The 25577-nt window shown below is 39.9% G+C and overlaps 2 protein-coding genes across 6 annotated transcripts in view; one reads left to right on the forward strand and one right to left on the reverse strand.

Moving 5' to 3' along the window:
• osgep (O-sialoglycoprotein endopeptidase) overlaps positions 1–25577 on the reverse strand; it is a 103792-nt gene that overhangs the window by 53497 nt on the left and 24718 nt on the right. The window lies entirely within an intron of this gene.
• Positions 493–25536, forward strand: slc38a4 (solute carrier family 38 member 4). Of its 3 annotated transcripts, none has more exons than XM_077501403.1 (16): positions 493–641; positions 9168–9399; positions 9485–9581; positions 9718–9833; positions 10539–10612; positions 10680–10772; positions 10860–10941; positions 11022–11104; positions 11667–11725; positions 12790–13050; positions 14355–14434; positions 14516–14616; positions 15201–15325; positions 21384–21528; positions 22840–22937; positions 23086–25536. In XM_077501403.1, the coding sequence occupies exons 2-16, from the start codon at positions 9278–9280 to the stop codon at positions 23188–23190; spliced, it is 1641 nt and encodes a 546-aa protein (XP_077357529.1). In that variant the 5' UTR covers positions 493–641; positions 9168–9277; the 3' UTR covers positions 23191–25536. The 3 variants fall into 3 exon arrangements, with proteins under 3 accessions (XP_077357529.1, XP_077357530.1, XP_077357528.1); XM_077501404.1 differs by lacking the exon at positions 493–641 and adding an exon at positions 1188–1204; XM_077501402.1 differs by lacking the exon at positions 493–641 and adding an exon at positions 6632–6942.

A 25577-nucleotide genomic window follows, 5' to 3' on the forward strand; every position in this document is an offset into this window, starting at 1 on the left:
TGGTATCTCGTAAAACTTGTTAGTCGGGTCATTCGTAAGTTGAGGTATCTCTGTAAGTCATGACAATGTTCATACAAATTAGGATTTAACACTGAGTTCTGTTTATTAAAAGCAAATTTACTAAGTAGTAACCGCTTTTTCCTGTTTGTATTATTCTTCTCATAAACTTCAATCTTAAACAACTGAAACCACAAGATGAGTTCCTTATGTACTTCAGTGGAGAAGCCCCAAGCCTTTGAGTCATCCTTCCTTAATTTTCCTTTCCGGAATGTCAACTTTCCTCCAATTTGGCCAGACAGAATGTAAACAAAGACAACCTCCAATCTTTGGATTGGATAATCCAAAACAACAATTAACAACAGTTAAGATCACACTTGAGACAACAACAAGGGGGCTTTGCTCATCGCAGGGGTGGGCGGGGAGTAAATGTTGGGGTGTCAGGTTGGGACCCCCTCCACCCACCCACCACCCAGCAGTGTAACATGAAGCTTCACTAGCTGCCGTCATCACATGGCACATGGAAATTTCCACTCAGTCTTCCTTGCTTGTTAAATGGGAAGGGTCTCCATCTCTTGCTTCCAGTAGTCCTCCTCCTCCTCCTGCTTGCTGCTACTTCCAACTGCCTTCGACTCACACACTTGGTAAGCCCATTTATCCTCTTACTTGTTTTCAAATTCACTTTTATCCAGCATGCAATCACCGCGTCTTCAAATTGATCGTCGACAGTTGTGGTGTTAAAATTCTTATCGTTTTAATTGACTTGATCATGGAGGGCTTTTGCAGGTCTTGTGACATTGAGGTTCGCTTTACATATGCATTTGATTAAATTTACTTTTAATATATTTTTATTTGACGATTTCACATTCGTATTTGTTTTAAACGCCGTTTAAAATAGTAACGTTTCCTGCAGGGAGTCGCCGCGCGTAAAAACGCCGAAAAGGGCGTCTCAATTGAGCCACGCAAATTATTTCTAATCTCTCAATTCGGAGGTTAAAACCTCAGTTAACATTTCTACTTTAAGGCGTAAAAGTGCGCGTGTTACTGCTCGTATTATTGCACGTTCATTACCGTCGTGTTTTTTTTTCCCTTTTCCTCCACGCGTTGCGGAACCAAACAAAAAGGGTCTGCCTCTGCCTCACATGGCGTGGGGCCGAACACGCTTCTGTCGCCGATTCATGGCGATAACGAGAGAAGATTGAGACATGTAAGTGCATGGCTAGTTTGTATGCAACAGGAGAGCTCACCACGAGCTAATAATTATGTTGTGACTGCAAATTGGTCTCGGATGGTGGAGCTCGAGCTATTAGCTCAAATACAGACCGCAAATTCAACATAGTGCCGTCTTAAACTGGAGTTTTTGTTGCATTGTGCAGTAGAAGTGTCTTAATTTAGCACACGAGAATGATTATTGGACTCAAGGTAATTTTTACGGAGTCAAAAATGTGCACAAACTGCATATATGTAGCTAGTAGGACCACTTGTAGGCCTACTACAAATTCTCCACTAGAAAACACAGTAAACATGTAATTTAATTCTACAAATAACTACAAATGCAAAGGTATCCACGACCACAATTTATCCTAATGACATTTAATTTCTCATGCTTACTGTACAATTATTTTATTTTGAGTGTTTACTGAACATGTGGTCCAAGAGTTGATACTTGGGCAAAAATGCATAAATTCCAAATTGCTTTTAACAACAAGACAAATAGCATCAACGCCACAATGTGTCTACAACACTAGAACAAACTGGGGAATTAATATCTCAAACCAAAAGTGTGCCTTATTATATTTGTTAAATCAAAATGATGAACTAAATGTCTAAAAAAACAACAACATACTTTTGTATGGATTTTCCACTGCATACTTTTGGCCTACACTTTCAAAAGTGTTTCATTCTGTTGCTTATCTGCACTTTTCTGCAGTTTGTTTACCCTGGTCGTAAGACAGCCTGCAGTATGAAGCAACACACCCTGACCACACAAAGACGAGATTCAGTTTGGAGAATGTAAGGGACATCTTGGGCATATTTGAGTGGCATGTTCAGCCTGTCATTGCCCTGTTTGACTGCTATTAATACATAGTGACCACTTGGCCACATATATTTCTTCCAACCAGCAGTGACCTAAAAGATTTTTCTTCTTTAATGAAACATCTGGAGCAGCACATCAGTGATATTTGTTTAATTCAGTTTGAGAAAGCAACACAAAAAGGCAGCAAAAAGTCAAGTATTGAAATGACTTTTAGTAGGAATGGAGTTTTATCTCGCTGTGGTAAATCGATTCGATGTAATACTGTACTGGTCAACAAAATTATGTAATAATGCCTCATGAACTGTGGGTTCATACTCTTTTTCAGTTATGCAATTGGATACATAGTCTTTTCATACGTATAGAACAGCTTTAAGATGAAGGAAATGGAATTAATTATTATATTAATGGGCACCTTAAGCATAAATAAACTTTTTTCCATATTTCAAAATAGCATCAAACAGCGACAGCACAGTTTTTATACACTGTTGCTTTTAAGCTGACTGTTTATTGGTGATATTGGCGGTGTGGGGTTGGTGGTATCCAAAATGGAAAGCGTCTCTTAAGAAGTATTTACAAAAAAATAAATAAATCAAATTTGTCTAACAAAATGACTTAGTTACACAATATGCAATATTGGCGGGCTGATTACAATTCATGTAAAAAAATAACAAATAATTTTTTTTTAAAAAGCATTTAAAATGCTATACCTGCCTTTCATCCAACTTGTAAGTATTATTAAATGCAGAAGTAATAATTGCTTGGGCTAAAGTTGTCGTATTAAGTGTTGTGGTAACACCTCAGCAATGAATTTAGCAGCGCGGCGCCAAGCCGATTCATCTGGGGACAAATGCACAACTTGTCAAGACCCGCGTTGAACTGATACGTCTCCGTTTCCACCCCCCGATGGTGGGCCACCCTATACGAGGGACCGTCTTTTCTTGTTTTAGTGACAAGCAGCGTTAGAGCTCGCGAGGGGGGAATTTGTTTTCCTCTTTTCCACATGGTGGTCAGAGGTCACAGGTCAACCACAAGGGCTCAGTGTCTCCTTTGAGATCTTGTAAACACGGTGGGATGTTTGCCCACACAGCTGCTTGGACCCTTTGCCGGTCCTACAATTAAGCAATGTGACGCAAGAGCAGGTGATGTAAAGGTTATCGTCACCGGCTTTAGCTAATGGTAACATCACAATCGCGACTTTGAGTGTGATATTGATTAGTTGACAGTAATTAGTTACAATAAATTATGAGTTTATTATTTATTAAATCAGTTATTCAGCTGTGGCAATACAAATAGCAAACCCTGGCATTAGCCGTTTGCTAACTAGCCAAAGCATCATCAACATTGACAAGAAAGTTAAGCAGAAAATGAAATGAAGCTACTTTCACTCCTTCTCTTCTACGTAATGAGTTGGACTTTTGTTAACTTCACATACTTTAAATCAAATGTTGGTGAGCTTTCTGTAAAAGCAATGTCTAAAATAGAATCCGTGTTTGCTTTTACAGCACTCTGCTTATGCATTTATACAAAGCGCCCCAGCAGATTGAATTGGAAAAAGCATTTCAAGTCATTCTTCAACCCTCTTGACAGGCCAAGGAAAACAGGGCTGGACAGCTGCCTGAGCCTCGTGCAGCAAAGTGAAGGAGTCTACCGCCATAAATAATACGCAATATGACTAACGCACAAGACTGACCACAAGTTACATAATAAGAGACAAAAGAGACCTGGCAATTGCCAAATGACATTAAGCCTGCAAACATTGAGAGGTTATAAGGAACATATAAAAACATATAGGGTCTAGTTATTCCAATAAACACATTGAAAATAACGTAAGCAAGAAAATGACAACTTTCTTGTGGCGCAAACTGAACAGTCAAACCCTTCTGTTCCTCTATTCAAGCACACAAGCAAGGGAGTAAAAGCACGTCACTGCCGTCACGCACAAATTTGTGGATCAATGCAAAGCGATAAGAAAGAGGAACAGGTCACAAACAAGGTTAGAACACACGAGGTGCTCGTACAAAAGGCCAAGTTTAGATGGCTGCCGCCGCCGTCATGTGACGCCATTGGTGGCGTGTCTATATGTTTTGGCGTACACTTTGTTATGGATGCGTTCATCACAACGTGCGCTGCAGTAATGCAAGAAGTGAGGTGGGAACGCAGACAGGCTCGAGATGCTTGTGAGGCGGTCGTGAGCTCCGCACAAGTTTTGTGTTTGTGTAGCTCCTTTTTGAGGACGTGGCACTTGGAAATTCGGACAGACCAACACAAATAAATGGGAGCTGCATGACTCAGCCAGATGTGTTGAAACAAAAAGTGCTTCAATGTCTAGTAAAGCTCAGATTTTGCTTAATGTAGCAGTATATTTTTGGCTCCAGGATGAACGAGTGGTTGAGTGACTAAATATCTTTTGTAGTTGACAATAATGTGATGGAAGTCAAGCCGGATTAATCAGATTAATTACATTTATTCAGCACAGTTTCACATATTATTTTTGCACACTCGACTTGCACAGATTTATTAAAACATTTCTTGGCAGCAGATGGGCAAGTGAAAAGTCTTCCGGAAATTAGCCATTTGGAAGACGAGAAGCCAGAAACACGATTATAGCGATTAGTGGACTAAAGTATAGTCAACTAGTTTGTTGGACCCCTAGCATAAACCATAACGCAAGTATGAATGGTCAAAACAGGTTTCAAAGATATGCCATTGGCATTCCAAGATATCACATTTCACGGATCGACGTAGGACTAAAAATAGCTCAGAATCTTCTGAGTCCCGTTTCCATAATGCTAATGAAGGGTACTACACATATGGTGCATCCCAATGTCTTTGCTCACATATCATGCTGTTATGTCATACGGAATAGCAGTGGCTTAGCAAGCGCATTCATGGAACACAGAAGCCAGAAATATACGTCGTCTCAGACCTGTGAAATTCTTAGAGGCCCAACGGGGACTGTCAAATCTTCGATAGAGCTCTCAAGGATTTTAACAGCCTACTGAAGAATTATTCCTAAAATCAATTTCCTTTTGTGTTTGAAATTCTCCATACAATTTCTCTTATATTTACCATATTATATTTGGGTTTTCTCTGTCACGATCACATTCTAATGAGAGTTTTCGACTTAATTTAGCACTTTCCAATTCTAGCTGTTAATGATCACTGTGGACACATGGCTGTGGGCGGGACTGTCCCATTTACCGTATACTGTATGGGTGTAGACTGACTTGAATTAGTCATGCTGGAGGGGCTTTGATGAAAAGGGGAAGGTGAACAACACTTTGCTATTGATGATGATGGTGGCACAAACATGCCCCACTTGGCATGTTGTTAATGGACTTTGGAAATTGCTTGTATCAAGTAAACTAGATTAAGTGAGAAGCTAGCAAATTCAAGTAAAGAAGCTGAAAGCTCGTTTCGACGATGATCATTATCGTTGGTTGGGGACAGTTGGTTAGGTCTGCAAAAAATGAAAGAAGAGGAAGCGGTCGACACAAACTGCATGGTGTTCAAGGATGAATTGTTTTTCTCATGGCACTTTTTTTTTTTTTTTTGGCTGTAGTAATAAGTAATGCCACAGCTGATGCACATTTTGAATGACAGGGTTCCTGCTATCGCTTAAAATATAAAATATAACATTTAGATAATAAAACTAGAGAGAATCCAATGTAAAGAAGTGTTAGGGTTTGCATTATTCAAAAATTTGATGCCAACATTTGAACTTTTACTGCAAATGAATATCGGCTTCAAATATCAGTTATCATCCTCCTTGACTACCGATAATCGGTATCGGCCCTGAAAAAAGCATATCGGTCTAGCTCTGCTTTAAATAATTCAAATGTACCATTCCCAGAGGCTTGTAATGTCAATCAACTATATTTTTTGGCAACTAGTCCATCCCCCATTCTTCCTCTAGCTTTCCTCTAGTATTACAGCTTTCTGGTCACAGGTGATTGGCTGAGCATTTGTTGAAGTTATCTAAGGAATGTTGGTGGAACCACTTTTGGTGTAAATTGCCTCCGTGTGTCACTTTTATGACTTTTTTTTGTTGTTAATATACTCCAACAGAGGCTGTTAGGAGGTTAAGGCATCTTTTGCTCATTCAGAGCAATAGCTAACAATTTTTAAGATGAGCATTATTTAAATCAAATAATTTTAGTAATAATAGTAATTTAATAAGGAATATTTAAAAAAAAGTCTCTCGGCATATTGTGGATTTTCACTTCTAATTTGGAAGGACAAATCCAGAGGATTCTAAAAGTTCACGTTGGTGGAGCATGTATTGCATGTTCTCTTATTTGAACAATTACGAAGCGACGAGATAACGCCTCATCCCTGACATGTACACGACCTTGGGCACAGCGACATCCCCCGCCGCTGCGTTCTGATTGGCGGAGCGGCGGCACAGCCTACTCTGGCTAGTGCCGAGCAGTGCAGTTGGCATTGTGTGTGTGTGTGTGTGTGTGTGTGTGGTTACTTAGTACGTTAGTTTATGAAGTAAGGTCATGTGACTTGTCATGTGATCACTTTACAAAGTGGTATTTAATTGTCAGACACGACAGAGCTCACGAGTGTGTGATGCCGTCAGACATAACAATAAAAAGTTAACATAATGTTTTATTTATTTTCTGTAGAGGCAGTTTGTGCAAGTGTGTGATTGTGTGTGCATTGGGGGCAGGGGGGGGATTCTTATGAGCATGCTCTCAAAAGAGAGCCCAGTCCTGATTGGGTGACCGAAGTCCTCCCTCCCCTCTTTTAAAATCGTCCCTTCTCACCTGAGTTACAAAATAGTCGCAGCTCCTCGACCCTTCGCTTCTCTGTTACCGTCCGACTACTAAAACCTATTTTTGGCTAAGAAATAAGGAGCGGTCAAGATTTATTTCCTTCCATAGGAATCTTCTGCATAAGTAAGTACGTTTGCTACGTTTTCAAATATGTTAGGAATTTGCTTTTTTTTGTCTTTCATCTTTCAGTCTTATTTGAAAGTATGCAAATGCACAATTTTGAGGCTTATGTTGATGCATGATCCGGTTGCGGTGAGTATTTGGCAAAACGAGGCTGCTGTCTACTTTCTGCACTTCTCTGCAGTCTTTGCTTGGAAGAATTTTGCGCTCAAATGGTTGGTTGGCTGATGCAAGACATGGCTTGGGCGGAGGAGGAGGAATAGGGTCAGGATTGAAACCAAAAGAAGAAGGATTGTATATCATTGCAATTTTAAATGGTAATCTTGTGACTTGATCAAATTTGGCTCATTTAGTTTTGAGAGGTTTTGTTGCGATGCAGCCCAGGGTCGCAGCTGACTATTTATTTATGCTTGCGTGTTATATAAAACCCGTCTCAACAAATTAGGTCAGTGAGAGACCCTGTTGACATTTAACATAAAACACAGTGGCTAAAAATTTGAGTGGAAAGTTTCCAGGATACAAGGATTGTCACATCTTATGTTTCTTGGACACGTTTACGAGTATGTGGGTTTCCCCAGGAATCCTCCACAGCGCCTCTGTGGCTTGATGCACATGGTTTGATGTGTATTCCAGATGTGGCCACTCAAAATGCATTCAAATGCTACATGTCAATTAGTTTGTCACGGCTAGGGAAGCTTAAAAATAAAAGCAGCATGTGTTCCATACAAGCCTATACTGTATCATAACAGGGTTTCTCGACAGGGGCATGTAAGTCCAAGTGACAAGTCAGACAGGTTCGTCCTCTTTGCGATGAAAAGTCAACATGCAGGTATTCAAAAAGCAACGTAAATAGTTATTAGGCGGACTTATGGGTACGGGATATGGTTGTTAGAGGTAAAATACACGCGCAATCGCCATTGGCTTAAACACATGTCAGGTTTCCAGCCGGAGAGGCAAAACAAAAGTATATGACTAACTGTGTGTCAAATCAAGTCAGCAGTGAGGGTCAGGCGGTTTGTTTTTCACATCTCTGACGTCAATTCACGAGAGCCGATTGACTGTAAACATACAAAGTGTATTGTGATGTAAAGATACTTCTGCTCAGCAGCTTCTTTTAGTACAGAGTCGCTAAACAAGTAGTCAGGGCATTTTGGTTGTGTAATATGGAAATTTTACGGTAAGAGGTGTTAACTACCACAAAAAGTCGCAGCATAGACGGCCTAACTCAAGACTCAGCTGTCTGTCTACCTGCACTTCAAAATCACATCCTTTCCAATTATCAATTATCAAATTACTGTTGTTGGCGGACAGACACCGTTCATGGCTTGGGGCGTGCTTCGAGCGTAGGAGATAAATAGTTGGATTTCCGCAGCAACACTTAGATAAAAGCTTTCATATTGAGACAAAGTGCATCATTGGTTGTGAAAGAATGTGTTTACAAAGTGTGTTTTAGTAAGTTTAAATGTGTTCAAAGCATGTCGGAGGTGTGTTCTAAGGCCAAAAGGGGAAGTCAACCTTAAACATTTCTTGACAATAATATTATATGTAACCTCACTAAACATCCATCCATCCATCCATTTTCTTGACCGCTTATTCCACATAAGTGTCGCGGGGGGTGCTGGAGCCTATCCCAGCTGGCTTTGGGCAGTAGGCGGGGTACACCAAGGAACTGGTTAACAGCCAATTGCAGGGCATAGTTTAAACATGACATTCAATAATAGTACATTTGTGGAATAAAGCGTTATGAAGCAAAAATACAGCCATCTCAGACATTACATTACGTAATAATGATGTTAACGTGGAAAATGTGAAGCACGCCTCCTCCCCCGTGAGTCGGCGAGGCCTGCGATGGGAACAAGGGGGCCCCTTGATGGCCAAAGAACTCCTTGCATCCGTGGCTTAATGACCGTTTGTTGTTTTGACTCAGACCAAATCTCGATGGACCGTATGTCACCTTTGGCATGCTACAGAATATATGCACAAAGACAATCTACTATATGGTACACTTACACTTATGGTATATAGTTTGTACATTTGCAATGAAGAGTGATGTGCAAGTGTCGCACATGTTGTGTCGATCGAACCGTTTCCACTGTGAGGTAACAGAACAAACAGTTCCAGGAAATGGTACAGACTCATTTGCAATGGCAACATGTTTCAGTCAAAAAGGCATCTATAAGAACGATGCATTATTTAAGCATCTCTAACATCAATTTTGTTTCTTTCAGATTACATTAGGGGGAAAAGCATTCAAACAGGAATAAAAGGAGCGCATTAGTGTCTGGTGACCGCCGAAACTGTCGTAAGAATTGGAAAACTCATCCCGCTGTGAACCACTATGCCGGGAATTGTGGATCACATCGAGCTGAGGAAAGTCTCCGTGGTGGCCGACGATGAGAGCGCCGACAGTTTGGACCGTTTCGACGAGACCATTGATTCCGAAAAGGCCACCATCAACAGGTATGCACATAATGCAAACCTTGAAGAGAACGATTCCTCTCCACATTCTTAAAATCGCTGTGTGTTTAATTTGTGCTTTTTGTAGTCAATTCCTGGATGACATGGATGATGGCGAGAGCCAGAAGTTCCTCACTAATGGAATGATGAAGAAGAAGAAATATGAAGACTACCACGAAGAATATGTAAGAACACAAAATTGTCATATTCCATCTTTGCACAGAATTGCACAAGAGTTATGCATCTATTTGTTATTGTCTCTTCTTAATACACATAATGTGATTCCCCTCTCTCCCCCTCTCTCTCTTAAAATCCGAGCAGCATCCTGGCCATACATCCTTTGGAATGTCTGTCTTTAACTTAAGTAATGCCATAATGGGCAGCGGGATCCTGGGCCTGTCGTATGCCATGGCCAACACTGGCATTATATTGTTTACGTGAGTACCAACACAACTCGTCAACAGTCAATAACAGAGTAGAAGAAACTCTAGTAGCAGTTGTTGTCAATCAAATATACCACTCACTCACTCACTCACTCACTCACTCACTCACTCACTCTGTAACCTCCCCAATTTCATAGAGGTCAGCTCCTGAACTGACGATGATTGTGTCACTTCTTTAATATAATACGGAATGCATCATTAGACTAACAAGACTAAGTGCAATTTCTGGAGAAATTGCGTGGGAATGCTGAAAGCAAAGCTGAATGCTAAGATTTGAATGCATGTGAAATGCTTATGAAGTAAATTGAGAGATATATTGTGAAATTCTGACGTCCTGGTGACTGGACAATGCACTTTACCAACTGTGCCACCGAGCAGCATCAGACACCTGCTAATGATGATAAGTTATATGTATGGAAGTGGGCGTGGAAAGTGTACTTAGGAAAAGTTCAATGTCTGTCCCATTGAAAATTAATGGGGAAAAGGTTATTTAAAACGTTAAATTGTGCAAATACTGTAAGTAATGTGGAGTCAGACGATATATACCCCGGGAGGCATTATGTGACAGTTGTTACGCGGCAAAAAAGTGTGGAGTATAAAAAATCACAATAACATATGTGGGAATGCTTCCCACAATGAGAATTCCAGGGCATTCATAGCCAATGTTAATAATGAGCTTCTCTTCTTCCCTGCATATAGACTCCTCCTGATTGGTGTTGCCGTCCTCTCCTTATATTCTGTGCATCTGCTCCTTATGACAGCAAAAGAAGGAGGTTGGTGTTGAGATTTTCTTTCAAAACAAGGGATTCCATGTTGGTGAAGCTAATTGTGATTTTTCAGGATCACTCATCTATGAAAAACTGGGAGAAAGGGCATTTGGCTGGCCTGGAAAATTGGCAGCTTTTGTATCTATCATAATGCAAAACATTGGCGGTAAGGAGCAGGTTTTAGAATATATGACTCGAAAAAAAAATCCTTTTAAATCTTTGACTAAATTTCACATCTGATGTCATTTTGCAGCCATGTCTAGCTACCTCTTTATTGTGAAATACGAGCTGCCAGAAGTGATTCGGGCTTTCATGGGTTTGGAAGAAAGTACCGGGTGAGTACGTGTTATAATTTTGCAAGTATGGCTGGAATATTTTCAGCCTCTAAACAATTTTTGGGCCATTGTGTTTGTAGTGAGTGGTACCTGAACGGAAACTACCTGGTGATATTTGTGTCCCTTGGAATTATTTTCCCCTTGTCGCTGCTTAAAAATCTGGGTAAGTATGCACCCTGCTCAGACTGAAGAGATTGTGAATGGGTTCCTAATGTTCTGGCCAGTGACGTATATCATTGCCTGGTTTACAAGCTGTTAGTTATTCGCCTTGGACTTGTCAGAGATCCATGTCACATCCTTGCAGCTGTCTATAGTCAGCCAAAAGTAATTTAACACCGTTTCTCAGTCAGCTCTGTCAAATGGGACTTAAGGCAAAGTATCATTAAGGCCTTTAGTCAGCTCAATCACTCACATGGAGTTTTATGGCGCAGGATCAGCGCTCAAATGGCTCAAGTCCAACAAAACCTGCTCCGGAATGACGGCAGAGCCAGATACGTATCTGTCTGCATGACAGACAGGGACACTTGCGAACTTCCCCTCACATCTTTTATCCATCTATTTTTGGCTATTCGACCTACATCTGTGACCCATATCCTTGAGTCCCATATCCATTCAAACGAATTTCCAGCTGTTTATAGGACGAGCATAGCAAAAAATAGCAACAATATCCACTGCACCTTTTCTTTCTGTATGTCGATGATTCAGTCATTTGATTTTCATTGCAGGTTATCTGGGCTACACCAGTGGTTTTTCGCTTTCCTGCATGGTGTTCTTCCTGGGAGTCGTAAGTTCATTTTTGTTAAAAATAAATAAAATAGACAAGGATTTGGATATTTAACTCAGGTTCCTTAAGGATAGCTTTAGCATAAAGGTTACTGTCACTGTTTTGTATCCTGCCAAGCACCATTTCAGAAAAATCTTCTGACGACAATATTCTCGGAACCTGAGGTTTCATATTTAAAAGTACATTCCAACTTTCAGAAATAAATGAAACCCAGTCAACTGAGAAATACGACCATGGTAACCGAAAAGCAGCCGTGCGATGATCAGTCCAGCAGATGGGAATTCAAAAATAGAAAACGGAGAAAAGATTCTTCTTAAATTTCTAAGAAGACGTTGGGCTTAATTTTCCTAAATCGTTGATTTAGAGTCAAATCAATTGGCCTGAAATTGCTTCGAAACATAAACATGACATTCTGATTAATCTTACATTTGTGGAATATGAGTTGTGAAGCAAAAATCCAGCCGTTTTTATCCATCTCAGGGGGCGGCCATTTTGCCACTTGCTGTCGATTGAAAATGACATCACAGTTGCTCTGGGCTCAGACAACGACCAATCACAGCTCACCTGTTTTCTGAAGCTGAGTTGTGATTGGTTGCTACCTGAGACCTGAACAATTGTGATGTCATCTTCACTCGACTGCAAGTGGCAAAATAGCCGCCCCGAGAAGGATAGAACGAATTTGATAACTTCATTATTTTTCTTGTACAATGAATAACTTTTAAAACAAAATTTATCCACTTGCTGTCGACTGAAGATGGCATCACCTGTGCTGAGGAAATAGGTAACGATCAAGCATGGCTCACCTGTTTTCTGGCTTTGGTCAGCAAACTGAGCCATGATTGGTCATTACCTACTTCCTCAGCACAGATGATGTCATCTTCAGTCGACAGCAAGTGGAAAATTTTGTATTTAAAGGTATTAATTGTACATGGAAAAAGTTAGCAAATTCATTCTGGACAAAATATGACCTTTTTGCTGCTGGAAATAGCTCAATGAGTCAAGTATCCATTTGATGCCCACCATGTCTGCGACCATACCTAACTGGGCTTGCCGTTAATTCCCAGGTGATCTACAAGAAAACCCAGCTCCCATGTCCGCTTCCGTTCCTGGACCACCCGTCAGCCAACCTAAGCATGAATGCCTCGCACATGCCGGGCGTGTACGCATTACACAACCGCTCGGAGCAGATGGACTTCTCCCGGGCGGACGTGTCCCCGGCCGTCACGGACAGCCACGGCGCTCACGCCTCCGCCGGCGTCCACTTTGAGCCACACCACAACGACGAGGACATGTGCACGCCCAAATACTTTATCTTCAACTCACAGGTAGGCCTGAAACTGGTTGCTTGCTCAAATATGAGGGTGTGCTATTTGAAAACCATTTTTGGTGAAAAGAAACAAAAGGCTTGCGAACTAGAATGTTTGGTTAAGGTGGTTTTGAAGGGTGTGTCACGTCTTTTGTACACATGTAGGATTTGCGGGCTTTGTGTTCCACTGAGAACCTAAACTGGGATATAAATTAAAAACAGCCTTTCACAGTGAGTCACAATGAACCTTAATGCCAATTTAATTAAAGCGTCATTGTGTTTCCTTCTCAGGCAGAATGTAGATGTTACTTTTGCATATAGGGAACTCCTGCCCATTAGCCATGTTTTTCATTCTACATCCCAAAAGCCGTCATAGGAATGTAATAATTGGTGTAAAGGAAGTATTGCTGAAGTGAAAAGTCGTAACTGAGAGACGAAAAGAGACTTAGATGAAACTTCCAGTTGAAGTTTACTACCACACTACGCAACAAACTACAAACACAATTACATGTTGCATAATCAAAATAACTTTTACATTTAGCTTAATGCTAACACACATTGCAAAAGACATTTAAGCAACAGCAACATTTATAGACAGACAATATAACAGGCATATATTTATCCTTTGAAGAAAAACAACAAATATTACTGCATCTCAGTAATTTACTTAGTTGTGAAACTCTTCTTTGTTTGTCTCCATGTCTACCCTATACTGCCCCCTGGTGGATGCAAGGATCACAACGTGCGGCTAGAACATATACAGTACATGACATTTCCATCTATTTGAATGGAAGTTCTGTGTTTTTTTTTGTTTGTTTTTTGTTTTGTTTTTTAAATCAAATTGGTCTGTAATTGCCGATAATTATCGGCAGATTTCTTTATTATCCGTTTTATCTGTTTGATGTCAAATTCGTCGATAATTATCGGACACCGATATTATCGTGCATCCCTAGTTTGTGGTATATTTCATTTTACGCTGTCAATGTAAGCAATTCCATACACTTTTAAGGGTGACATCAATTACTCAAACTGCATTTTTTTTTGTATTTTTTTTTTTGTAGTAGTGTTCAGTCCACATCCCCCATGAATAGTAGGGTTTTACTGTCGATTATATCAGGAAAATGACAGACGTTCCACTTTTTTGAAAGCAATAACAGTAAAAGTAGTGTGGCCAAGGCCAAATGCTTGGGAACAGATGTGCTGAAACTTAATGACACATTTTTCTCCAGTTGCTGTGCCTCCTTACACTTGGAAAACCATTGACTCATCGTATCACTAAAACAAGATAAATAGCCTCTCATAACTCTACAATATCTTTTCCAGACGGCGTACACCGTGCCCATCCTTGCCTTTGCCTTTGTGTGCCACCCCGAGGTGCTTCCCATCTACAGTGAGCTGAAAGAGTAAGTGTTATTGTTTTCTTTCCAAAAGTGACAGTCTATATTTTTGAAACTAAATATCAAATACGTGGGCTATTTCTGCAGTCGCAGCAGGAAGAAGATGCAGAACGTCTCCAACCTGTCCATCTTGGCTATGCTCATCATGTATATGTTGTCAGCACTATTTGGCTACCTCACCTTTTATGGTAAGACAACTCAACAATTGACTTATTTAGACGTGAAGACGACGGATTGATATTCAAAATTTCTATTGTACTTTTAAGTTCAGACATGACAGAGGAAGCTTTACATCGGCTTCTGTACTGCACTTAATGTGTCTGGAGTGGGTGGCATTTTGCAAAGATTGTTTTGAACTGGTGGGAACCAGCAAAGTACATCCAAACATAACATCTTGCATTAGCATTGTCCAAGTTCAACAACCAAAGACTGAGACAAAGATATCAGAGGCACCAGTGACACGACCTGAATGTCAAACATTGTCTAATAATACTAACATGACACAGTTGGCCTGCAAACGAGTGTTTATTTTCAGTCGGTGTGAATTGCGCTGATAAAAGAAGACAGCCTCGCAACCCACACCGCCTCCAAACATGGTCCAAGCCATCAGATTTCCCTCTCTCATGTGGGTCCACGCATGCACCTGCATGTAAATGGACTCGTGCTAGGATTCAGTGTCATGTCTTAAACAGGAACAAGAGTTTGTTCCCATGCAGAACGTGTTCTTTTGTGACGTGTTTCACAAGTGGCCGTTTTCCGTTGCAAATCACAGAAAACGTGGAGGCGGAGCTGCTTCACACCTTTACCAAGGTTTACAAGTTTGACACGCTGCTACAGCTGGTGCGTTTGGCTGTCCTCACCGCCGTCACGCTGACTGTCCCCATTGTGCTCTTTCCTGTAAGTATCTCGTGTTAAAAAGATACACATCACTGATTTGTTTTATCGTTTTTAGCTAGCTTGTTTGTAACAGCTGCCACTCAATGAAATGAAAAGATAAGAAAAATGATTCTTAGAGTCCATATTGAACAATAGTATCCAAGAATGCCGTCAAATGCTAATCACTTCAAAGTAAAATAGTCATTACTGTGTGTACATATTAAACACGTCTTCAAATCTTCACTTCTTGTGTGACTCACAGAAATAGAAAAACTATAAATACTACTTAAGAGAATTGCTGCTCAGGATGTGATTTTTGTGTCATAATCAGGACGCCACTGATGTTCTCTTCCCTGCAGAACACTGTGCAGTTCACATTTGCTTCTGCTAGTTGCTGAAATGCCTCAACAAACCGACAGGGGGCGCAATTGCCTACATACATGCTATCAGCACTCATTCCTAGCTTCAGTGTCTGATTGCATGTTGAGTAAGAAGTAAGCCTGCGATTGTGCTGCCCATAGAAAACCCCCCGGATATATTCATTCACATAATTCCTTCCCAAATATGGTCAGGGGCTAAATTTAGCTTGGTCTTGATCTGACACAAGAGGACAAATTTGGCTGCTGACCAAAGAGACGTGTCATGCCCTCATTTTAGCCTCGGGAACATGATCACAACTTCTGTAGAAGCTGTGAGCAGCCACCAGGTGGCAGCAGCAGTCTTGTTGTCATTGAGTCATAAAATGCAGCAGCCATTGTTATGAAAACACACCTCCACTGTTTTACATTGTGACTGAATGAGTCATAGATCAAGCTTATGTTTACATTTTCTCCCTGTGACTGATCACTCTCACGTACACATTAACACAAAAGCTCATTCACATTCAGACACACTCCTTGCATGACACTGTGGATACAACTGGAGATAATGTGACTGAAAGGAGGGGCAGGGGGAGGGAGAGGATCCCCACCGCCCTTTTCGCAATGGAAGTTTACTGGATCGGAGTGGACAGTGGAAAAACCCTCACCTTGACCACTGCTTGCAGGGCGAGTCGGGGGCGCTACGCAACAATGCCACCATACTAAAAACTGTTCCGAATATTGTAGTTGCCGTATTTATGCTAAATTTCATTTGAAGCGAACATTTTTAAAGTTAAAATGATAAAATCACATATTTTCAACTACAACTAAAAAGCACATTATTTGTTGTAAATTAATAATGCAGTGTTCCCTCGTTTTTGGCAGCCTCGCTGTTTCAAGGATTTTTTTTTTGTGTCTTTTTTTTTTTTTTTTTTTTTTTACATGCTTTTTGGTTTGTTTATTTATTTATTTTTGTCTTTGCGTGGCCGTATCTCTTGAAACCTACGTCCGACCGGGTACTGCGTCTGTCCCGTCACTCCACGACATTGCATTCCGGAGATGAACAAATACTGTGCTGTATAACTGGTCAATTTAAAAAACAACAACAACAACAACAACAACAACATAGTTTTAATTGGAAAAAAATCATCACTGTAAATGGAAAAAAGAAAAAAGAAAAAGAAAAAAGGTGAATGAAAAAGCATTCATAATAAACTAAAAATCATACCAAAACAAAAAACATATAATAAATGAAAAAAAAATAATATATAATTACTGTGCTGTATACTGTAATAAGTAAATTTAAAAAAACGTACTTTTAATGGAAAAAAATGAGTACAAATGGAAAAAGAACATATATGATAAATGGAAAAAGCATTTATAATAAACTAAAAATCATACCAAAATGAAAAAACACAAATGAAAAATGACATACTGTAATAAGTAAACAATTAAAAACATAATTTTAATGGAAAAAATTAACATAAATGGAAAAAGAACATATATGAAGAAGCATTTATAATTAAGTAAAAATCATACCAAAATGAAAAAAACAAACGAAAAAAAAATATATATATATATATATATATATAATTAATGGGAATTTAAAAAATAAAATTTGAATTTTTAAAAAAGTGAATTTTTAAAGATTTCCATTATCGCGGGTAGTTTTTTGAACGTAACACGATAAACGAGGGAACACTGTAATCGGATTGGATAATTTCCCACGGTAAACCAGATGATAACATAGGACACAATGCTTGGGAATAACTGATTAGGGTACATTGCTAATGTACTAGAACTGCACTAAAATACACAAGAACATATTCTGATCAGTGTTTGAAAAAAGAACTGGGCATGAACAAAGGTAGGACTACATGTCCAAATTGCTCTGCACCAGCGGTAAGGAAATATGTTGGCCTGAGGCGCTCTTGGAGGGAGCCAATACTTAAGTATTAACCAAATAGAAGGTGTTGTGTTCAATATACCTTACGTCTTAAAGAGATAACATTGATATGCACAAACGCTCCTATCACAAATTGAAATTGATCAACGCGCATTTGTTGGCAGTAGCCGTGCCTGCAGTATTTCGTGCTGCATTCACTGTACCATGACAGTGACAACCTTGGCTTCAGGTGAGACGTCGGATGGAAAGCGGCCGCTGTCCCTCTGCCAAGTTTCCACCTGACATTTGAGAATCTCGCCTTGAATCCTCGCCGACCTTTATTTTGGTTGTCGACCTTCAGCTGGAGATTAACGTTAGCTTTGTCTGCGGCCGTCTGCCCTCGGCCCCCGCCGAGAAGTCGTACATACGCGAGAGCACAAAGAATGTGCGCGCGGACGCGTGTTTAGACGGCACAATGTGCCTTAGGGTGCAGTCACGTGAGGGGAGATAGAAAACGGAGGCCGGATCACACAGGGCTTTGCCAGGATTCAGTGCATTATGAAGGGGCTTTACATGGAGGTAGACGCGTCCCAGTTCTCAGGCTCGTATTGAAGATATGCTTAACAGTAATCTTTATGTACTAAACATCAAATTAAAAATGTGATGACGTCTCAGCTTCAAGGCTTCCTATTATGGCTACGGATAAAAATGAATGGTTAAGAGTTTTTCGAAAAATAGCTGGAACACACAACTTGCCTAATGACAGACTCACTAAAGTTTGCATCAGCTTTTAACGGTAATCCACGCCCCAATTTACTGATTAGTCATGAGAGTCTAATTACGGTGACTAATGGACCTCTAAACAAGTTTTATTGTTGAACATTCGAGGATATGTCAAGAACATAATGTTAACCGCTTATCGTGTCCAACATAACTAATCATTCTAAACATTTTAAGTCCCTGTAAAGTGAAAATAAATGTCGTTTAAATTTGTTCAAAGTCTCCGGTGCCACACCGTGACAACGGGGCACTCTAAAGTGGCCACACCCGGCCGAGTGGCCGAGGTCCTGATCCACACGCTGACTGTTAAGTCAGCCCCTCCTCATTCTTCTTTCTCTGTTTGACGTGCACACTCAAGTAGGGCTGCTTGATTATGGAAAAAAAATCATAATCCAGATTATTTGGGCAATAATTGAAATTATTTATTTTTTGGTACAAAACAAGACAATGTTTAAAACATTTAAAAATATTAAGACCAACTATAAAAAATATTTTATTATTATTATTATAATTATTATTATAATGATATTTATTTATTTGTGTTGGCAAAAACTTGGAGTGCAGCATGTGCACTGTGCAGTAGGACGATCATTTATTTTTTGGTACAAAACAAGAACATTTTTAAATGTGAAAAACAAATACAAATATTAAAATAAAAAAAAATGTGCAAATGTATAAATTTAACAATTCAAAAATTTGTATTTTTTTTTTACGATTATGCTGGTTTTGTAATTGTGGAGTGTAATAATTGAACTTGTAATTGAATTTCCTTTAATTACACAGCCCTACACTCAAGGCCAACAATGAGGCACTCTAGCCTTGCCACAATAACGGACTATCACATTTTCTTGAATATTTGCTGCTAAAGTGACTTGAGGTTGGTTGCAGGACTCAAAACGGCCACTAGAGCCCCTGTTGAGCACTACGTTTAGGAGCTACTACTAGGTTGTATTTTGGCTGCAAAAGATGAAGTGAAAATTCGCTTCTTGTGTTTCATATATTTTGACAAGAAAGGGGAATTTCTGGGCTATTCATTTCTGCTGAAATGAAAATTGCCTCGGTATATTTACTTGGCACCAGTACAACTTCTGCTTTTTGTCTCTAGATCTGAATGCAGGTGTGCAAGTTTACGATGTTTAAGTCAGCGTGAGGTTTGCAAATACTTAATGAGTAATCCTGCAAAATCTAGTTGTGACTGGTCATTCTGCATGTCTTACCAGTTCATCCACATTCTCACTGTGTGTGCTTTTGGAAGGGCGGGGGCAGCGGGGGTGTCTGACAGGTAAATAGCAAGAGTCAAAAGTGTACAAATATCACACGGTGCACTCCAAAGGCTTCGCGCCAGGTAACAGTTGGGCGCCGAATAGTTTGGAGCCTCGGAGAGAAATGCCCCGTCCCGGTTCGAGTTTTCCGAGCCTCGTTATGCAACAGCTGCTGGGAGAGTTTTAAGGGGGATGCAGTTAAATTCTTGTCAGTGTCTCAGCTGGCTCTTCATGATGACAACTTTTTGGCTGTGATCCCAGAAAACTCCATGACAATGAAGGTCACCTGGTTTGGACTGGCACGTTTTTGCCTTTTTCAAGGATGATTATTAGAAATACATCTGTCAACATAGGCGACATAAAGATTTTCTCTTGCGCCTTGTGGAGGTGAAATATGAAACAAAAGGAAGTAAGGGCGGTTGTTCAAATAATCAACCGTCAACTACAAGTGACACACCTCCCCCTTTCCTGCATAGGCATCCGCCTTGCTCTCACTGGCTGGCTGATGCAACCTCCGGGTTGCCTTGCGAGACATCCTTTGGCCTTTTTGAATGGGCGCCCTCAAGTTCTGTCTCTCTTAACCGCTCTGTGTAGCCAGCTTGCCGTCGGGCTACACTGGATACAGGCGACCTTTTACCTACTTCAGGCTGTGGCTCAAGCAGTACCAGGCGTCCCAGCAGGGTTCTGTGGGCTCACTGTTTCTCTTAACATTTTAACTTGTTTCCTTTGCGCAAATGTACACACAGCATTTGGCACACTTCGGTCAACTCCAAGCGTGGGAATGAGGCTTGGGACTGTTGTTGTTGTTACTAACACATAACGTGGGCTCAAGACAAGTGTGGCTTGCTTTAATTTCGATTTCTTATCCTGTCGAGCTAAATCCTGATAAATAGAAAGTCAAAACAACAGGTGCGACCAACCACGGCTCACCTCCCCAATAGGAACAATGCATTCCATGCTGTTTGTTTACATTGCAACAGCATTTTGGAGCATGTCTCCAATTGGACATTTTTGTTATTATTTACATGTCCTTCCTTGTCGCTAATGACGTTTACATGTTTTGTTTATTTATGTTTATATGTTCAGTAAACAAAACATGTAAACGTCATGAGCGACAATTAAATGAATTGCACGTGTGTGCTAACCGGTGTATGTCATGATGGCAAATTTGCACTCTGTGCATATGTCAAATGATACACCCACACACTTAAATTATGCCTTTAGATAAGACTTGGATAACCAGTTTTTGTGCATGTCTGTGGTGCGTCTATAATTTTCTGCTTTATGAGGAACTGAAAGTGGACTACCGTATTTTCCGGACTATAAGTCGCACTTTTTTCATAGGTTGGCTGATCCTGCGACTAATACTGCGACGGCGTATTAGGGCCACGTAGAAATTTTATATATATACATATATATATATATATATATATATATATATATATATATATATATATATATACACATACATATTAGGGATGTGAATTGCCTCGTACCTGACGATTCAATTCGTAACACGATTCACAGGTCACGATTCAATTCAATTAAAAGTCGATTGTTTTCATTCAAATTTAGAAAATTTTATATTTAAAAAACATATTTAAAAGAATTGAATGATTTGTGGTGAAGCGTTTAGCTGAATCCATGTAGTCCGACACTATATGGCAATTCCTCCAACAACCATTATCCTGCTCAATGCAACATGGAAACCATTGAGCGTCTCATCTATTCAAAATATTCTCTAATCATTTTCCTAATTTGATGTGAAAATCCGGTTTTGTTTTATTCTCCAGATCCGCTCCTCCATCACCACTTTGCTGTTCAGCGGCCGAAGTTTCAGTTGGCCTCGCCACATGCTCATCGCCGCCTGCATCTTGATCTTCAACAACATGTTGGTCATCTTCGTCCCAACCATTCGAGACATCTTCGGATTTATCGGTAAGTGGACGATAAAAAAAAAAAAAGAAAAAAAAAAAGAAAATCATCCATGGGAATCCCACATGGGACCATGTGAAGATCGGCCGTTGAAGTCCGATTAGCGGCTTCGGGTCAGAGGTTGTTTTAGTTCAGTAAAGAAAAAGTGCACAAGCTTAAAGTGTCAAGTCGTGTCAGCTGGCCGGTCGCGTGAGAAAATCGTGACCACTCGGTTTAAAGATTCTTGCCACTTTAACACCACAACGTTTTCAAACATAGCTTTTTTTCAGATTATTCAAAGTTAATATGTATTAAGCAATCGATGTGGCTAATTTCGGGGGGAAAAAATCTAGCTTTGATTGAAAATTAGCTACAACTACAATCATTTGAACTTACCCATAACATGACATATGTCACAAGTTCCTAACAACGTAATTAGCATTGGCCTGTGATTAGCTTAACTCATTCACTCCCAGCCATTTTCACAGAAGCAATCCCGTTCGCTCCCGGCTGTTTTACTGGATTTTGACTGATTTTGCAAGGCCCACAGAATATTGTGTTCTAGTGCTATAAAAACATGGTACCTACCAAAAGAAAGATTAAAGTCTCTTCTTTCTTCAGGATAAAAAAGTAAATTTCTATCTGTTTCTGTCTGGCAGCAATTAGCAATGGAATATAGATAAGTTTTAATTATTCACAAATCTATTTAGAATTGAGTAATTTAGCTTTTTTTTCCAACATGGCCCTGGTTTATCGCCTTTGCTCTGCTGTCACCCACTGGCCGTTTGTGTAATAACTACCATTGCTTCAACCGTTCTTCCCAGTTGAGAGGCTGCATCAAAGCCTTCTGTATACTCTAGCATTTAAAAAAAAACAAAAAAACAACAACAACAACAAAACATATAAATACGTTTTTCGGACACTAAAACATTTAAACTAGAACGTATTTAACCGTTTTTGGCAGCAAATGAGTTAAATGGAGATGACAATACCTGCAATAAAATAAATATATTTAACAAGTTTTGCCAAGTATTTGTTTAGTTTTGCCGTTTGATAATGCACCATTGTATGCTAGTAAGTATTTTATTTTTTATTATATTTACTGCTTGACGGCTTCTGCGTTTGAACTCTTCGTTTACCCGACGTGTTATATTATGCAACAATAATAGGTTGTGTGTGCATAAAAATGTTATGCAATCAAGTGACATTGCTGGCATTTGTGGGTTTTTTAAACACACAGTCTCATTTAAATTTTAAGCCGCAGAGAATTATTTTATTATACTGCCGTAACAGTGGCTGTCAAGTTAAATAAAATTGTATGTAAATGTTGGTCAGGTTCCTCGGCAGCCACCATGCTCATCTTCATCCTCCCTGCGGCCTTTTACCTCCGCCTGGTGAAGACGGTACCGCTTCGCTCCCCGCAGAAGATCGGGGTGAGTCCACACATACGCACTTTCTCAACATATCAGCTTCCCCGATTTCAAAATGTGACTCGGCAGAAAATTCACCAGAATCCCGCGGCGCGTCCTCCCCTCACCCGAAAGCAACGACTTATTATTTTGTTCTCGTCTCGCTCCCCAGGCCGCCGTCTTCCTGGTCGTGGGAATCGTCTTCATGATTGGCAGCCTGTCACTCATAGTTCTCGACTGGATCCACAATCCACCAGGTTCCAGCGGGGGGCACTAAGCGCACCATCTCTGGTGCAACATCTGCCCCTCCTCAAAGATATATTTGCCACGATAAGCCCGACATATCAAGATGTTTCTATGACTTTTCAGACGAGTTTTGCTGTATTTTTTGTTGGGTTCTGTTGTAAAAAGTTCTGGAAGTGCGAAAGGCAAGCAGACGCCGGAAAGCATCGTCGTGGCGGTTCTTCCCGAGCCGCGAGGAAACTGAAACGAACGCACGTTTGCCGCCCGCTTCTGCGCACCTGAATGTGACATTTGAGGTCGGAGTGCGCGGCCCTGCCGGAAAAAACGCAGCACTTCTTCGCATTACTTTTGTGTACACTCGCAGCCAGCCAAGTGTCATTTGCTGCTCTCTTTAATTAATGTGAACAAATCGAGAAACGGAGGCTCGCCAAAGTCTGCATGCACAAACAGAAACAATAACGCTTGTCGACTGGTTTTAGTTTGACACGATCAACCAGTCTGAAGTTGCGTCTCTGACTACATGAAGCATTGGAGATGCTTCCAGTATTACCGTCACGAGGGGATTGAACAGTATATGTATATAATTGTCTACTGAATAGGTGAATGTACATAACACGGAGAATATGCTTCAGGCACTTGTATGGCTAGTCAACTAAAAAGGATGTTATTTTTATAAACTTTTTTTTTTTTTAAGATGCAGTACACAAAAGACGAGTCAATCATGACACTCATGTGATGAGTATTGTAGAAAAACATTTTGATTTCGTGCCATATGCTCATTAGGGACACTTGACTCAATGAGCCATTTTCAGCAGTAAAAAGTTTATATTTTGTCCAGAATTTATTTGATATCATCCCTTTAACGACTAATCGTGGCTCACCTGTTTTCAAGGTTTGGTTAGCAGCCATGATTCGTTGTTTCATACTACCTCAGCACAGGTGAGGTCATTTTCAGTCAACAGCAAGTTAACTGTACACGAAAAATAATGGTTATCAAATTAATTATGGACAAAATATTAACTTTTTACTGCTGAAAATGGCTCAATGAGTCAAGTATCCCCTTTTGGCAAAAAAAAAATGCCATTTTGATACCACGCAAAGTATATGACCCGTTTGTAAAAAGGTCAAATAAGTTGAATGTGCTTTGAAGCTGAATCTGTTACTTGATTTGACAGCCGGTGCCTTCGTTGACATAATCAGCATTTTGAACCTCACGACTGTGGGTAATCTTTTGAAATTGTGCCTTTAATTAGAACGTCGATGACGATGTTCAATTCTCCGCTTTGTGTCACATCCAGCCAAAGTGGACAACATTTACAGATCCTTTGTGGATCTAAATACATGAAGCAAAGAGATATTTCAAGTGAAATATTGCTTATGTGCATGTTTCTTTTTGGTGGATTAAGGTCTTTTTGGACGACTGTATATGCTATGTAAATCTTTATTTTATTGTACACTGACTCAGTGTCGGCGTGTGCATTGTTGAGAGAATCTTCTGCAATCCTATGTTTTAGTATACATAAATATTAATGTGTATAACATGCGTTTAGACTTTTTTTTTTTTTTTTTGGCTGTATGACAGAAGTTATTTTTTTGTGTGTATTTGTAGAAATATTGTTCTGTTCATGTCTATTTTCATGTCGTCAGACTGCAAAGATATTTCAAGTGAAATATGTGCATGTTTCTTTTGGGGGGATTAAGGTCTTTTTGGACAACTGTATATGCTTTGTAAATAATTATTTTATTGTACACTGACTCAGTGTCGGTGTGTGCATTGTTGAGTAACTTCTGCAATCCTGTTTGTTTTAGTATACATAAATATAAATGTGTATAACATGTGTTGAAACTTTTTTTTTTTTTTTTTTTTTGCTGTATGACAGTTCTTATTTTTTTTGTGTGTATTTGTAGAAATATTGTTATGTTCATATCTATTTTCATGTCGTCAGACTGTCACATCGGAATGATAAGAATAAGTTTTCACGAAACAGCGCACATTCTGTAGCTTATTATTTCTTGCTGGCCAACACTGGGTTCAAGATTAGTCTACCTGTGAGAAATACTGAGGCGGGAAAAACAACTAAAACGGCCATCAGGCTCCGCCTGGACAATCAAGTGCTCTGATCTCACTGTGCATCAACTGCTGCCATAGAAACACTTTTGGGGAGGTATTACTTGAACCTTGGAAAGCTTTCCACAGGCCTTTGAAAGTTAACCAGCATCGTGATTGAAAGGCCCAACTGATGGGTACAATCTCCTAATTGTGACTCTTTATTTTTCAAGAATCTCCCGACAAATTTTGTTATTGTACCCATTCAGAGGGAATGTTTTTGTTTCCATGGTGCTGTTTCAATATTGTTGACGAATAAAAATGTGAAAAACATTTTCGTGCAAATCATTTCATGCATGATCTTTTACATTGGC

This window comes from Festucalex cinctus, chromosome 16 (genome assembly GCF_051991245.1).
Source record: "Festucalex cinctus isolate MCC-2025b chromosome 16, RoL_Fcin_1.0, whole genome shotgun sequence".
Lineage (NCBI taxonomy): Eukaryota > Metazoa > Chordata > Actinopteri > Syngnathiformes > Syngnathidae > Festucalex > Festucalex cinctus.

What these genes read in the sequence shown, in the direction of transcription:
- slc38a4 (XM_077501403.1), top strand. Translation starts at nt 9,278, where the DNA reads ATGCCGGGAATTGTGGATCACATCGAGCTGAGGAAAGTCTCCGTGGTG. An exon ending in AAGACTACCACGAAGAATAT is followed by an intron (nt 9,582 to 9,717) that starts GTAAGAACACAA and finishes AAATCCGAGCAG; the next exon opens with CATCCTGGCCATACATCCTT. An exon ending in AGACATCTTCGGATTTATCG is followed by an intron (nt 21,529 to 22,839) that starts GTAAGTGGACGA and finishes AATGTTGGTCAG; the next exon opens with GTTCCTCGGCAGCCACCATG.